Source organism: Canis lupus, chromosome 28 (assembly GCF_003254725.2).
Source record: "Canis lupus dingo isolate Sandy chromosome 28, ASM325472v2, whole genome shotgun sequence".
NCBI lineage: Eukaryota > Metazoa > Chordata > Mammalia > Carnivora > Canidae > Canis > Canis lupus.
This window is the reverse complement of record NC_064270.1, coordinates 1,142,625-1,158,602: the sequence shown is the minus strand read 5'-3', so window position 1 is coordinate 1,158,602 and position 15,978 is coordinate 1,142,625. Positions and strand designations below refer to the sequence as shown.

The 15,978-nt window shown below is 49.1% G+C and overlaps 1 protein-coding gene across 2 annotated transcripts in view; it reads left to right on the top strand.

Moving 5' to 3' along the window:
* The window catches only part of TMEM273 (transmembrane protein 273), a 58,384-nt gene that overhangs the window by 20,601 nt on the left and 21,805 nt on the right, over positions 1-15,978 (top strand). For both annotated transcript variants that reach the window (XR_003143960.3, XM_025466333.3), the window contains exons 2-5: positions 6,165-6,218; positions 7,086-7,226; positions 8,434-8,464; positions 10,781-10,804. Coding sequence is in view for 1 of the 2 variants with exons in the window: in XM_025466333.3 (XP_025322118.3) it covers positions 6,165-6,218; positions 7,086-7,226; positions 8,434-8,464; positions 10,781-10,804 (250 nt within the window). In the remaining variant the exon portion in view is untranslated. The remainder of the gene's footprint in view (positions 1-6,164; positions 6,219-7,085; positions 7,227-8,433; positions 8,465-10,780; positions 10,805-15,978) is intronic.

The window sequence follows — 15,978 nt, the reverse complement described above, 5'->3', positions numbered from 1 at the left end:
AGCTAGCTGTCCTACCTTCATCCTCTGAAGAACCCTGAGAAGCCTCAGTTTGCCACCCCCCACCCCCTGCTGCTCTCTGAGCTGCCACCTTCTTTCCCAGGCCCGGACTCCTGCTCTGGCTGCATGGCCTTTGCTGGTGCCTTTTCGTCTGCCTGGACACCTTCCCTGCCTGGGCCCATTACATGGCCCCTCTCTTCACTTCTCCTTTTGTTTTTAGTTTAAATACTGCTTACTCCCAGGGTCCCTCTCTGACTCCCCCAGTCTAGGGTGGGCACCCCTTGGTCCTCCTGGCTGGCTGATGGCTGCAGACCTCCATGTATGACAGAGACCCTGGGTGAGGAATTCCCTGCTCAGTGGGCATGTTGGGGCACCAGGGCATATGGCTGGCGGAGCCAGGGGTGCTGAGCTGGATTTAGGGAGCTGATGGTCTGACTCGGTGTGCTCTCTGGCTGTGGACGGAGGCCCCCACCTCACCCCTGAGACATCTTTGCTCTGCTAGCCTTGCCCCTCGGTTTTCCTCTTACTTTGTCTCTCTGGAAGCTGCACGACTCCTGCAGGTGCAGGGTCCCCCTGGGTCTAGGGCCTTCCCGGGGAGGCAGGGGATACCACGGTCCTGTGAGAGGAGCTGGGCCTGGCACTCGGAGGTGACCGCTGCAGTCTGCCCAACAAGATGGGAAGGTGGGATGGAGCCTGAGCAGTGTCAGGAGGTTCCCAGGCTGGTGGACAGGGAGTCAGAGGTTTCTGCACCTCACAACCATGCCAGGGGGAAGGCTTGAGACCCTAACACACAGCCAGCAGCCACAGGGAGAGCTGGTCACCCAGGCTGGCCCAGGGCTCCACTCAGGAGAGGACTGAAGCCTCAACTTGCATTCAGACCTCATGTTGTTTAATTTGCAGCATCAAGCCGCCTCTGGGGGATGAGAGGGACCCCGGCCACTGGCCTGGTCTCTCTGAGAGGTGCACCCGTCCATGAGCCCAGTGGAGGGGAAGGGAGAACGAATGGCGACAGCGCCCAGGCAGCTCGATCACAGGAGCACGCCTGTGTTCCGCCGGACCATGAGGTCCGCTTACATTTCAGGGTGGGGGTGGGCTGGGGACAAATGAGCAGAAGAGGCTGTCTCAGCGAGTCCTTTCTACATGTTAGGGTCTTAAGTCCCCATTTTTAGATAAGAGGAGTGGGGCCCAGGATCAACCCAGGGGTGAAAAACAATCGGACTGCTCCCTTTCCTTCTGCACTTCCAGCCCCTGACGCGATCCTTTCCCCAGTGGGATGCTCGCTGTGCTCTACTTGATCTGGGACCTCGGGCAGCGAAGACAGAAGCGCCCACAGCAGTGGCAGTCATGTGTGTGCCACGTGTGTTCTGTGTGCACCCCATGAGTGTTTCCCGCCTCAGAGTTACAGGAGCAATGGTCACTCATTTCTCCGTGGCCAAACTTGACCTCCTTCTTGAGCCCTCAATATCATTCGGTCCTGGATACTCAGTCTTATCACCCGAAACCACTTCTGGTTTTATGCTCAGGAGATTTGGGGTCACTTCCCAGTTAGTTCAAGGTTCTATCCTCCCAGCTTCTCTCTGCATCTTGCAGGAAAAGAAACTAGTTCCAAGGAACCTCACATATCATCCAGGTCCTAGAGAGAAACTGCTTATCCTGAAGTATATATTCTTTGTGCCACAGCATAAATCTTTGTACCTGCCAGACAGCATAAGGGGAGCGGGAGCAGAGGTGCAACAATGTGACAGGGGTGATCCCAAACACTGAGGAAGGGGACTTCCAGAAGAGGTGGATTTGTACTAAGTCTTACAGGATAAGTAAGAACTTTCCACAGGAACAAGAAAGGCGTTGCATCAGACAGCTCGTGCCAAGGCAGAGGTGCAATGATTGCTTCGCTTGCGGACCCCAGTTGGATTTATCAGAGGTTGTGTTGTAAGCAACTTGTTCACAGCTGGCATTCTCTGCTCCCCTCTCTGCCTTGCCAACCTGATTGCTGGTAATGCTTTATGAAAGACCTGCCACTAAGTCATCAGCGCTCTTCTGATTGTGGATGACCGTTCCTTAGCTTGGATAAGATTAAGATAAAGAGAGTGTTTCCTTACTAAGGTGACTGGTAAGTCAAGAAGAGGTGTTGCAGGCACATCTGGATTCAGGCACTCAAAACCTTTTTGGAAGACTTGGTCTCAGCTTGACCCTCGTCTGTGGGGGCTTCAGTCCCAGCAGGGTCTCTCCTTCCAGTAGGCCACTCTCAGCCCCACAATTACCAAATTCTGGAAGATACTCCTGTTTCCCCATATTTCCCTTGAAGTCCCAGAGTTGTTACTGGCCTGAAATGGATCTCCCGCCCCACCCCTCAAACCAGTCACTGCTGACAGGAAGATGGAATATGCTAATTTACCAGTTAGGGTAAGTCCATGTATTCATCTGGGAGCCTGCCCTCGGGGGAATCACATGGAGATGGTGACCCAAAGGAAAGCCAAGGTACTTCTAGCAGCCAAGGGTCAGGGGAGGTGTGCAGGCCACACGGCAAGTATCCATTCTACATGCTTCCATTCAGACTTCCTCTATCTAGTGGAGACTGAGGTTTCCAGGAAGGTGCTGGCTGTCATCCATGACACTCTGATTTTTCCTTCTGTCTCCCTTGTCACTCCATGAGCTCCTTTATGGGGGACAGGGGTCTTGGGTTGCTCTTGGATGCCCTATCCAGAGCATACTGCAAGCACTTCCTGATAGTGTTAGATGATGGATGCCTGTCTAGGCTCTTGAAGCCCCTTCCTCTGGCTAGGAACGTTAGAATCCTTGAGATCTAAAGTTAGGAGCCATTCTGCAATATTTAAGTTCTCAGAAGAAAATGACCCGGCATCAATTGACAAATACTTAGGGCAGCTTCTCCTTATTTTTAGTTCAGATACTTATAGAAAGACATCTGAGTGCCCGCACGCCCACCATCCTACAACTGGAACCACATAGCCCGATTCTGCCCAAATAAGGGTGGTGAAGCATTCCAGCTCCTGTTGAGGGCAGGCCCAACAGGTGTCCTGGACAGTACAGGAAGTCTGGACGTCAGGGATGGACTCTCAGTGAGTCAGATTCCAACTGAGATGGGGCAAGGCCATGCTGCACCCGCAGCTCTCTTGTAGGGAGCAACCCTGTTGCTGCCTTTCCCTGAGGGCTGCCCTCTCATGTCCCAGGGGAGGGGACCCTGGAAGCCTCAAGGTCTTAGGACCATTTACTCTTATAGGAGGCTTCTATCCTGTTTGGAAATCACTTGCGGAAGCAGGCTGTGCTCTACATGACTGGGGAGGAGGGGCTGCAGAGAGGAGGGCTGGAGACAGGCTCTTTTTTTTTTTTTTAATTGTAATTTTAAGAACCATTATTTTTTAAATAAATTTATTTTTTATTGGTGTTCAATTTGTCAACATACAGAATAACACCCAGTGCTCATCCTGTCAAGTGCCCCCCTCAGTGCCCCTCACCCAGTCACCCCCACCCCCCGCCCTCCTCCCCTTCCACCACCCCTAGTTCGTTTCCCAGAGTTAGGAGTCTTTATGTTCTGTCTCCCTTTCTGATATTTCCCACTTATTTTTTCTCCTTTCCCCTTTATTCCCATTCACTATTTTTTATATTCCCCCAATGAAGGAGACCATATAATGTTTGTCCTTCTCCGATTGACTTACTCCACTCAGCATAATACCCTCCAGTTCCATCCATGTTGAAGCAAATGGTGGGTATTTGTCGTTTCTAATGGAGACAGGCTCTTTCGGGAGGGATAGAATAGCACCCTTGGGCAGCAGCATGTTCAAAGGGGGCATGCAGAGGACACAGGTACTCTAGCCTCAGATCCTGTACTTACAGGTGCCTTTGTGCACCTGAAGAAAAGGCACCATCCCCAGACAGGTGTAGCCTAGGTGTCTCTCTGGGCACACAGGGAGACTATGAGGGTGGAGACCCAAGTAGAGGCAGCCCTCTGCTCTCTGCGCTGCAGCAGCCAGGGCTGGGCTCTGGGACCTCTGCTCCTGTCCCTGTCCTCAGTGCCTGGTTCAGTATGGGCACTTTTTTTTTTTAAAGATTTTATTTATTCATAGAGACAGAGAGAGAGAGAGAGAGAGAGAGAGAGGGCAGAGACACAGGCAGAGGGAGAAGCAGGCTCCATACAGGAAGCCTGATGCGGGACTCCATCCTGGGTCCCCAGGATCACACCCCAGGCTGTAGGCTGTGCTAAACCGCTGCGCCACCAGGGCTGCCCCAGTATGGGCACTTTGAGGAGTGCTGACAGTCAAGTTAGGTTTGGTCAGCACGGTGCCCACTCTCCCCTGAGCTGGAGAGTCTGTCCTCTGGTTGCTAAGCTTCTGCCTTCTGTTTGCAAGAGAACTCAGAGAATCCCAGCAGGGAACATGCCCTGTGACTTCCTCCTGGGGCTCTTACAGACCTGAATGCAGGAGTACACTGGAGCCCTCCCCCCCCCCCGCCCCCCGCTGTGCTGCTAGGGCCATCCATCCTCCAGCTACTTTGCAGAACCAGGGGAAATTAGCACTGGGGCTTCGCAGAGGGTCTATGGGCCAGGAGGGACTCCTCCAGCTCAAGACCCTGGTATGGGGGGGAAGGGGTCGGCTGAGCTCACATGCTTGTGACTGATCCTCACCCAGGGGCTTGTTAGAGCACAGGGCAGAGAAGGAGTGCAGGGGGAAGGCTGCAAGGAGGGAGTTCCCTCCCCAAGGAGGGGAAAGGCTGCCGCCGAGTGGCCATCTGGCCGGCTAGCAGGAATTACTGGGAAGGATGTGTCCACCGCCCAATTTTGTCTGCCTGCAGTTGGAAAGGTGATCCCACGGAGGGCACTCACTCAGTCCCTGGCCTAGGACATGGTGGGAGACCCTGAAGCCCAGAGCGCCTGTCCGGGGCCAGGGACCAGGAGCAGCCTCGGGGCTTGGAGCCAACACAGAATGAAACGTTATGATGATTCCTTTCCCACTGAACACATGCAGAACAAGATGTCCTCTGTAGAGTGTCAACCAACATGTCACCCAGGCAGCATTGTCTGTAGTCAGCAGATGTGGTTTTGGGCTGTCATTCAGTCCCCAATAGGTGGGGAATTGGGAGGTCAACTTGTGTCAGAGCTAAGCTGGGGAAGATCTGGCCCCTCCCAGTGAAGTCACCCACTCCCTTTAAGAAGCAGGGGTAGTGGCACTTCCTGCTTCTGCCTTTGCCTGGAAGCTTGTACCTAGAACCAGGCTTGAGTCTCATCATCCACCCACTCCAGCCCAAGCCCCTCCACCCCTTGACCTCGCGGCTTGTGGCATCCTTTTGTTAGCTTCCTTGGACTCGAGTTTGCAGGGCATCACAGGTTCTCAGTGCAAGTGGCATGGCTCAGACCCTGGCCCTGCCATGTTCCACTTCCCTTGGCTTTTGGGCACATTATCCAGTCTTCAGTGCCTCTGGTTCCTCATTCATCACACGGAGATGATAATAGCACCCATCTCTCACAGCTGTTACTGCGAGTGGGAAGTGCATTCATGCAAGTGCCGCACCCAGTATCGCCTCGAAGTAAGTGCCCAGTTATTGGGCGCCTTTGCCTGCAAGGCCTACAGCTCTGCCCTAGTTCTTCAACAGCCAGTCTGCAGGGACTGTGGTCCCAGCCTGAGCCCCATTTCCTGATAGAAGCTTTCGAGCCCTGGCCAGAAGAGTGAGACACCCCTGCAGCATGCTCCATTACCACCATTTGTTTGGCAAATGTCCATTAACACCTCCTTCGTGCCAGATGCCGTGTCAAATGCTGGGCGTGGAGCACTCCACGTGTTAACAATGTCACAGAGCACTGCTGTAACAGAGCACAGGGCAGAGAATCTAAGAGCTTCTCAGCTCTTCATCCATCAGCTGCATCTTCTGTGCTGTGCATGCCCCGTGGAGTGCTGAGACCCCGTGAAAGAGCTGGCTAGACTGAACTTGATGGAACCCTGCTCCCAGTGTGGGTGTGGAGGAGGTCCCGCTGAGGCCCCAGAACACTCTGCCTCTCGTTCCTGAGGCTGGAGGCCAGGTGGGAGAGGTGCCTGTGCCAGGCCTTTCAAGACTTGTGGGAGATAGTGGTTGGAGAGGGGGCTTTGGCCCTTGACCCCTAGTCCCATCACAGCCACCAATTTTGTTCCAACCAGACTCTGGGTTTTCTTCCTTTGCAGATATTGGAGGAGCTCAAGTATTAGCAACGGGCAAGTCTGCTGGGGCAGAAATTGGTAGGTGGCTGCCCAGCTTCCTGTGAGCTGGACTCAGGGAACAGGAGGGGGCACTCCAGGAGGCAGGGGCAGGTGGGGGTGTGCTGGGAGTGGGGCTGGCTTCCTGCCAGTCATCACAGAGCAGGGGCTGCACTCACTTCGAGACCTGCCGGGGAGCTAACACAGCTTGACCCCAAGGGTGTGGACCTGCTTGAGAGCCTCTCTTCAAAGGCCACATGAGTCATCAGGACCACCTTTGTCTGCTCTCTGTAAGAGTGGCTCCGGTGCCCACAGCACCCTGCACTCTGCGGTGCCTCCAGGCCCTCCTTCCACCTGCACCCTCAGCTTCTCTCCATCTCAGGGGCTCACCCCAGCAGGCATGATGCAGGCTGCAGACGGGTCTAGACATCTCCATCCCTTCTCCTCTGGGAAGGCTCCGGGCTCCCATGGCAGCCCAGCCTGCACCGTTGTTACCTATGGTATTAGGGTGAGCTCCTGGGCACCAGCTCACTGTAGGGCCCTCAGGATGGAGTCAGATCTTTCCCTTTCCCTTCTGTGCTCACCACAGAGCAGGTGGGCAATTAGCACATACACGATCAATGAACTAATGTGAAGGTCAGTGAGGTAGGGCTATGAGAGGCGGAGAAGTGAGCCACCAGCTGCCAGGAAATGATCCCCACAACCCAAGAAGCAGGATCTTGTTCCAAGAGGAGGGATGGGGTGGGGGCGCGGGCAGGGCGCCAGTGTGCCCCTGGGCTTCAGCGGATTGCAGCGCAGAATTTTAGAGTGACTTTGAACGTCACCCCGGATGTGAAGGGAGCTGTAGAAGACCTCGGCAGGGTTTGACGGACGTGGGCGCCTATTGTGCAATTTCTCCCCGCCCCACAGACATCAAGTACGCCGTCATCGGGGCGGCTCTAGGTGGAGCCATAGCGGCCGTCTTCCTGGCCCTGAAGGTCTGCATGATCAAGAAGCATTTGTTTGACATCGACTCCACCAACTTGAGAAGCACAACCCCGGGCTTCAGGGGTAAGGGGGCAGTGACCCGCAGCCTGGCTGCAGCCTGCCCAGACCAGGAGATTCCCCTCAGGCCCTCTGAAACTTAGCTGGAGAAAGACGGACCGGCAGGATCGAAGAGAAACACAGAGACCTCTCTATGTCTCTGTCCCTCCCTCACCCTCCCTTCTTCTCTCTCTCTCTCTTTCTCTGTACTTTTCCATTCCTAAGAATCAGATTTCTTGGAGAAAGGTGGGGAAGGAAGGTGAGTTGGCTTCAGCCAGAAAGATCTATTCCCGTATCCAAAAATGTGACCAGATCAAATTGATCCCAAGAGGTGACGAGGCTGAGTGCATGGCGGAGGTGCTGTAAACTCCGGTTATATGGGCTGAATTGCTTTTTTGTCATAAACCGGGCAGGTTCTACTCGGAGCGGTGCCATGTCCTCTTGGTTCAAGCAGAGCTTACATGAACCCTGGCTTGGCTCTGGGTATCCTGTGGCAACTGTAGGGAAATACAACCCACAGTCAGTTTGTGAGTTTTGATAGCAAAATACGACATTGATTTGCATCCCCTTTCTCTCAAGATGGGATGGGACTTGGCAAAACTCATTCCCAGTCCTGGAAGCCTGCTTAATAGGATAATGATGGAGCTTTCCATGAAATTTTCCTGAGGATGAGGAGGAAGGAGCCTCTCTGTGTCTTTGGAAAATGTGGTTGTTATCTGCAAAGATATGCAGAAGGATAGTCTGGGGTGGGGAGAGGAGGCGTAGCCCTCAGAGCTTCCCGAGATGCCAGCATGTCCAATTATGCAAAGGGTTTAATTGGTCATGGGAGTTTGCTTACCATTATTTTCCCTACGAATAGGAGGGGAGAAGAAACAGCCTCTTCATCACACAGTGGGAGACATGCTGGATCCCTTTAGACCAAGAGGGCCCAGGAGCAGCAAGGGAAGGGGATGAGGAGGAGTGATGGGGATAAGAGGGCTCCAGGGAAGACTCAGTTCCACTTATGTGCCCAGCTAAGCGAGCTCAGTGAGGGGACCTAGATGGAGAAGCACCAACAGAGCCAAAGGAGAAGGATGAAGAGCAGCCACTCAAGACCACCACCCCAGTGGTCCCGACCCAGGGAGGCTCTCAGAGTTAATTGAGTCAGGTTGGGTCTGACTCGCACCTTAGCGGGCACTGAGCGGGTCACATGATCACAGTGTCTCCTTTCTAATGCCCTGCTTTCTCTGTGTAGACACTGTCACCCTGAAGAAGAGAGTCCCAAGGTAAGGTCACTACCGTGGTAAGTGAGGGGTATTATTTTTCCTGCTGTTTTATTCATCGTGCTTCCTTGCCTGCCATCTGAGCTCTTCTCTCCACTCCAAAATGCTTCCTAGAAGACTAGAACACACTCTTCTCTTCTTCGGTTCAGTAGGCAGGAGTCATGAGTGGGGGGCCACAAGGCACATTAGCCAAAGGGGGCTTGAACCTGTTTCTGCATACCCTCAGTTACATTCTGCCCCACCTCCCACACAGAACCCCTAAGTACATTCCCCCCAGCACTCAGAATGAGGTCCTTAGCCCCTGCCATGACCCACTTGAGAAGCCCATATGGTCTGCTCTGGGCTACCTGACTTCCCTGCTGGCAATGAGCCATGCTGGTCTTCTGCACAAAGACTATGTCCTCTGAGGACAGTCCTGCCTCAGGACCTCTGCACTTGCTGTTTTCTGTCATAGGGAATGCTCTTCTCCCAGATAGCTGCAAGCTCTGCCCTTCATTTTCTTCATATCTCTTCTTCAAGGCCACCATTTCATTGTACATGGCCTGTTTAAAATAGAAACCCTTCCCCTGATCATTATCTTCCCCTTACCTAGTTTTATTTTTCTTTATATTACTTTCCATCACTGACATTATGTGATATATTTATCTATTTCTTTTTATGGTTTTCCCCCCAAAGTGTAAGGTCCTTGAGGGTGGGATCTTTCTTTTCATCTTTGTAGCCCTGGCATTTAGCACTGTACCCAGAACAGAGTGGGTGCTTTTGAATGAATGAATGAATGAATGAATGGGCGATATGGCATGGAGCAGGTGCTGAGGATTAAAGGAAGACAGGCTCCCTTTCAGTCTGCAAGGGAGACAGACACATCCTGGGTGCTCATTGCACAGGATTGGGGTCAGGGGAGTGCTATGACACAGCTAAGCCCGTGTTGCCTTGTGCCTGGGCGATGCAGAGGGGTGCATGTTCCAGCTGGGAAGCGGGTTGTCTGGAGGTGCAAGCAGCACTGCGATTGCATGTGGACGGATGGGAAGAAGTTCTCTGCGGGAAGAAAGAGAAGTGTACACAAGCAGAAGGCCCCCTGATGGGTGCCCGTGTGCACATCCAGGGACCAAGCATTCCATGTAACGGAGCAGAGGCTTCACATGAAGGTCTGCAGAGGAGGCTGGGGAGGTGGGTAGTTTTAGTCAGGGTCTTGTATGCTAAGTGAAGGAATCTGAACCCTATCCTGAAACTTCTGGTCAGTCACCGATGGATTCTAGGCAGCAGAGGGATGGAATATCTTTTATGCTGTAGTAGCATGAAGGGGGGACCCCACTGGAGACAGGCAGGCCTGCCGGGGAGATCTTAGAGGGATTCAGACCTGCTGCAAGGCCCTGCTGGAGGCGGTGGGCTCAGGACCTGGCAGCTGAGTGAAGGTGCAACCAGCAGGAGGGAGGAATCCAGAAGAGTGTATCGACTGTGGGAGTGGGGAGGCCCCAGCAGGGGAAGTAGGTGGAGGGACAGGTTTGGGCAATGGGCAATGGGCTGTGGGACTGAGATGGGAACTCCTTTTTTAAACACAGTGCATCTGAGGCTTCTGCAGACTTCCAAGTAGAGGGGGTGCTCAGTAAGGGTTGGCATGCAGACAGAGGTCTGGGCTGAGTGGGGTGGTGGGTTTTAGAAGGGACCTGGAGCATGGACTCGCCTCCATTTCCTCCCTGGGACTCACTAAATGCTGTGGCCTGTGCATGGAAGAAGTGGTGGATTTGTGAGTGAACAGAGAGATGAGACAGATGCACGGCATGCTGTCATCAGGGTGATGCCCTGGGGCTGAGCTGGAAACGGATTTTCTCCAGAAGTTCACTTCCTTGAGGATCTCCCCTCCTTCAGATGTCCTGGCTTCCAGGCCCTAGAGGGTGTTTCATCAACTCGGCCTCCAACCATTGCCCCTCTTCTTCTCTGACTCTTACTGTCTCTCTCTCTCTCTCTGTCCCATCCTCTCCCCCCACGCCCCCAACCGGAGCTGTTTGGCCGCCCCACAGGGGCCTGGGCTGGGGGTGAGGAGTGTGATTATGGAGGCCAGGGATGTCGCCCTCCTACCACGTTAGAGGAGCCCTTCTTGGCACGGATCACACCAGCTCCTCCACAAACGGATTGCTAAGAAGGAGGCACAGTTCAAGTTTCCAAAGCTAACACTAGATGGAGTCAGGCTGAGTCAGGAAGAAGTTAGACCGAAAAGAAAAAATCTAAGAATTGGCAAGCTGTTCTCCTAGAGCGAAACTTCTCATGTGCTTTTTGTCACAGGGAATGATTTAATGAACATCCGATTCTTCTGTTTTGCAGGTCAAAGCTCCATTTCTCCGAGAGGTGAGCTGTAAGAGCAATCACTCCTTCTGAGAGGGAGAGAGTCAGTGGCTCCCCCGAGGTGGCCCCCACACAGGATGGGAGGGGATTGCTAGCCACCAGCCAGGACTCCTCAAGCCTCAGCTGGGACACCAGGAATCCACATCTTCTTTTTGTTTTTTTCCCTTCCAGAAAGTCTTAATTTAGTAGCACTTCAGGGAGATTTAAAATGGAGCTGTGGGAGCTTCTTTGCCTGATTAGAGCTGAGAAGATGGGATTTTAGAAGCAGGATAGTTCACTTTCTTTTACTTGCCAAATTTTTCCCTTGAAAGGTCATTCAAACTGTGAACTCGCCAACTTAATCCACATGACGAAAAAAAAATTCCAAGACTTTTGTGTCATCAAGCTATCAATTTGGCTGAAGTGTCTGTTTCCCTTGTTGCTTTTGGGTCTTACAGTGAGGCCTGCGTATACAGGATTGGTCACGGTTCACATTCCCTTGACCACTGGTCTCCACCTCATGCATCACCCAAGTGCTCTCACCTTCCTTCTTTTTGAAAACTCTTCAAATCCACGGAAGAATTGAAAGAATAGTGCAAACAAAAAAAATAATAATACATCCTTCACCTAGATACACCAAGTTAATATTTCCCCCCATTTGCTTTATTCTGTATACATACATTTTTTTTCTGATCCACTTAAAAATTAGTAGCAATATCACCCCTAAGTTAGTAGAGATATTTCACCCCTAAATATATAACCAGATGTCTCCAGCATAATCATAATGTGGTGACTACATCTAAGAAAATGACCAGTAATTCAGTAATATCATTTATTACACAGCCCATATTCAAATCTGATTGTTTTAAACATATCTTTATAGCTCCAGTCTTCCAAACCCAGATCCATGGGGTTTGTCTCTGTTCTGTCTCTTTTTGTGTTGGACAACTTCTCTGTCTTCTTTCCCCGTGGCATTGTCAATTTCAAAGTCCATTTGTATGACGTCATCTTCTGGACTGGTCTGATTGTTTCTTCCTGAGTAGATGCAGGTTAGGACTTTTTTCAAGAACACCATGGGAGTGACATTGTGTGTACAATAGAAATATTGTACTGCATCAGGACGCACAGGACACCAGGATCTCTCACTGTGGGTAATTCTACCCTGATTAAGGAAGTGACCACTAGATCTCTGCTTTGGGGAGACAAGTTTTCCTCTTCCTAATTAGTTGATAATCTGAAGGGTGATACTTTGAGACCACGTGAACATCCTGACCTCCAGTGATTCTTCACCCATTGATTTTACATCTGTTCGCAATCCATGTTTGAATCAGTTATTGCATTGGGGCTTACAAATACTGAGTTTCATTTCTTTTTCTTTTTTTTTTTTAATTTTTATTTATTTATGATAGTCACCAAGAGAGAGGGAGAGAGGCAGAGACACAGGCAGAGGGAGAAGTAGGCTCCATGCACCGGGAGCCCGACGTGGGATTCGATCCCGGGTCTCCAGTATCGCGCCCTGGGCCAAAGGCAGGCGCCAAACCGCTGCGCCACCCAGGGATCCCTGAGTTTCATTTCTAATGCTAGCATCCCTTCTGCATTTAATAGCTGGCATTCTTCTGGAAAAAAAGACTTTTTCCTTCCCCCTTTTCTCTTTCTCTCACTTGTTGAAATAAACAACATATTACAATTCATCACCATCATGGATCTTTGTGATACTCAAATTGTGCCCCGGTTCGTCCAGAACCAGTCACTTCTTGGTGGCTTTTGAGCATTTCCTAGATTTCTTTTTTCCCCAATTCTTAAGACTTTTGACACAATACGGTATCCAGGCTCATCTTTTACTGTCCCTGCTCAGACTTGGAATCACCCATGTACCCCTTAGATCCTTGTTTTTTCTTTTTTAAAAATGTGTTTTCTTCTTTCTTTCTTTCTTTCTTTCTTTCTTTCTTTCTTTCTTTCTTTCTTCTTTCTTTTCTTTTTAAATATTTTATTTATTCATGAGACACACACACACACACAGACACATACACACACACACAGATTGAGAGAGAGAGAGAAGCAGAGACACAGGCAGAGGGAGTAGCAGGCTCCACCCCGGGAAGCCCAATGTGGGACTCAATCCCAGGACCCTGGGATCACTCCCTGAGCCAAAGACAGATGCTCAAACACTGAGCCACCCAGGTACTCCCTTTTTTCTTTCTTGATGTGGAATAGTTTTTAGAAGACAAGATCTGGACACGTGTGCTCATGGCTCTGAGACATCACTGCTTCTAGGGCCTGAGAGGCTAGGACTGAATCAGTAAATGTATATTTAAACCACAAATTTAATACCATAAGGCTCTTCTTAAGCTTTCTTCACTCCATATTTTTTTGCCTCCTCCAAAGTCAAAACCCTGTTCTATATAAATATTTTTACCCTTTTGCTCTATTCTCTAATATTACACAAAATACTTCCATAATCACAACACTCTGCAACTACAAACTTGCTTAGTAGCTTGAAATTTTCTTTTTTTTCTGAGAATTTAGCTTTTGTGTGTACCAAGTATTATATTCAAATTGAATTAGTTATTTTCTCTGTGTGATTATGCTCTCAATTTGATATAGGATTGGTATCCATGTGTATGCTATTTTAATGCTCCCTTTCAGGCAGCCCAGGTGGCTCAGCGGTTAGCACCACCTTCGGCCCAGGGTGTGATCCTGGAGACCCGGGCCCACGTCAGGCTCCCTGCATGGAGCCTGCTTCTCCCTCTGCCTGTGTCTCTGTCTCCCTCTCTCTCTGTGTGTCTTTCATCAATAAATAAATAAAATCTTTTTAAAAAAAATTAATGCTCCCTTTCTTAATTCTTTTAGTTTAATTCTATTTTTTTTTGAGTTGTGAAACATGTAGATTAAAATGTAAACAGGTAAACTCAGAGAAGTCTCATTCCCATACCTGCCCACTCTATTCTGTCCCCACCCACTGTGCGGAGATGACTATTTTCAAGAGTCTTTGCTTTATCTTCCTGTGTTCCTTTTACACAAATGTATCTAATTAAAATTATATATATACAATTTCCATAAAATTAAAAATGTTTACATACAGACATGTGTGTATATATATATACATATATATATATATATATTCCAGTTCTTGCAAAGTTTTATTGTTTGGATCTCTGATCCATTTAACATTTATTGTGGTGTGTAGTATGACATATGGATCCAATTTAATCTTTATCCCAAATGGCAATCTATTTCAGTATCAGAATTGAAAATATTATTTTCCCCAGTTTTATTTTCAATCTTTGTTGTATTCTAAATTCCCATGTGTACTTGGGCTATTTCTGGACTTTATATTATTTTCCATCATATTTGTGAGTATTCTTGTGCTAGTACCACACTCTTACTTGTGCAGACTTCATGGTTCACTCCACCATCTGGCACACTCCCATTGTGCTTCCTATTCAAGAGCACATTCTTGCTATTCTCTTCTAGCTATCTTGCATATTTGTTTTTCCGTATGAGCTTCAGAACCAACTCCAGAATCTATTCATGGAGCAAACACCTTTGTATTTTTGTTGAGGTTGCATTACATTTATGTGTTAGACTGAGGATGACTGACTTCATTATGATGTTAAGCAGTCCTTCGTGGAAAGGTGAATGTTTTTGCAAGGCTGTGTTTATGTGTCTTAAGGAGTTTTTGGCTTGACCTTATGGGTTTTTCACATTTCTTTTTAAGCTTATTCCTAAGTATTTTTCTGTTCTTGTTGCTTTTAAGAATGGAGTTTCCCATTATGTCTCTTATTTGGTCATTGACTGCTTATGGATTATTTTTGTATGTTAATGGTATAGTGATGGCCTTACTGAATGCTTTTATTGTGTGTGTTTTCTGCTTGATTTCCTTGGGTTTTCATAATATTATGTCATCTGCCAGATTGTAGATTGCTTTTCCCAGTTCTTATGACTCTAATTGTTTTCTCCTCTCTGATTGCATTGGCTAAAACCACTAATATTAAATAGTAGTGGAAACAGTGCAGATACAATCTTCAAAAGTCTTTTTCTCTTTCTCTTGACACCCAGGCCAGGTCTGCAACCTGATTCACCTGCTAGTCCAGCTGGCAGCTACTGTCCCAGCCTCTGTCTAGCTTATCTTTTCTTGCATGTTGTGCCTGTCTCTCTAGGGACTGGTGGCACATCTGTATGCAGGGGAGTGACTGCTCTGTAAAAGAATGACTTCTTCCAGGGAGTAAGTCATAGGTGCCACTTCTCCACCTTAGGGCCATCAGGAATAGGAGGAGGCTGCCTTTCTGGTTTTTCCATCTTCTGCAAACATCAGTATTTCAAGAGCAAATGCTGCATAGGTCCAGCCACTTTGGATCCTGTTCTTAATAACCCCTGAAAGGGTCCTTTGAATTCAGGACTTATTAAAGATAATATAAGATATGAACTTTTTTTTTTTTGAGCCCCTGCTCCTCTAGACCATCCAACTTAAACTCTGATTTTTGGACCCACCATGTTTTAAAGGAGAAGCACAAAAATCTGACAGCCTTTAGACTCTCTTGCAATCCCTTCAGACTCCTGTCACTATCCTTGCTTTTTTCCAACTTGCTTATCTTCCATGCTGGCTCTGCTGCCATCAAGCTCTGTAACTCCAACCTCAATGTGCGTCCTTGGTCCTCCATACATCGGGTAGGTAGGTGCTATCTCTTTTACGGCATTTGGCTTGGCTTATCCCCCTGATGCTTCACTCTACCCCATCTTTATGCTGTTGCTGTCCCTTCTCCCATGTTAGATATCCAGACACTGAGATCAGGCATGCACAATTGGATGGCATAAACAAATATGCAACATTCAGTGTAAACATAGATATGCAATTCTGTTAAAATTATAACTCTTATGAGAAACTATAGTGAGATGTTGGTGTGAATTCAGTCTCTGTGCATGGGTGGGTTGGTGAGGCCTTTAGTTGAAAGTGTCCACAGCAGGCGCTGTTCCCTACTTTATTGAGCTCTACTATATTGGGGTCTGGTTTGGTGACCTCATCTTTTCTTCTGTGCTACTAATTTTAGGTAGATACAGAGATAGAGCTAGATATGCCATGTATGGACAAGTCTCTTCTTGTGGAATAGCACAAGTTTAGACTTGAATGTACCTAGTTTCTAGTTACCTTTGCAAAGGTCCATCTACCTTGTTACCTGTAGCATCTTCTTAGATGGGTG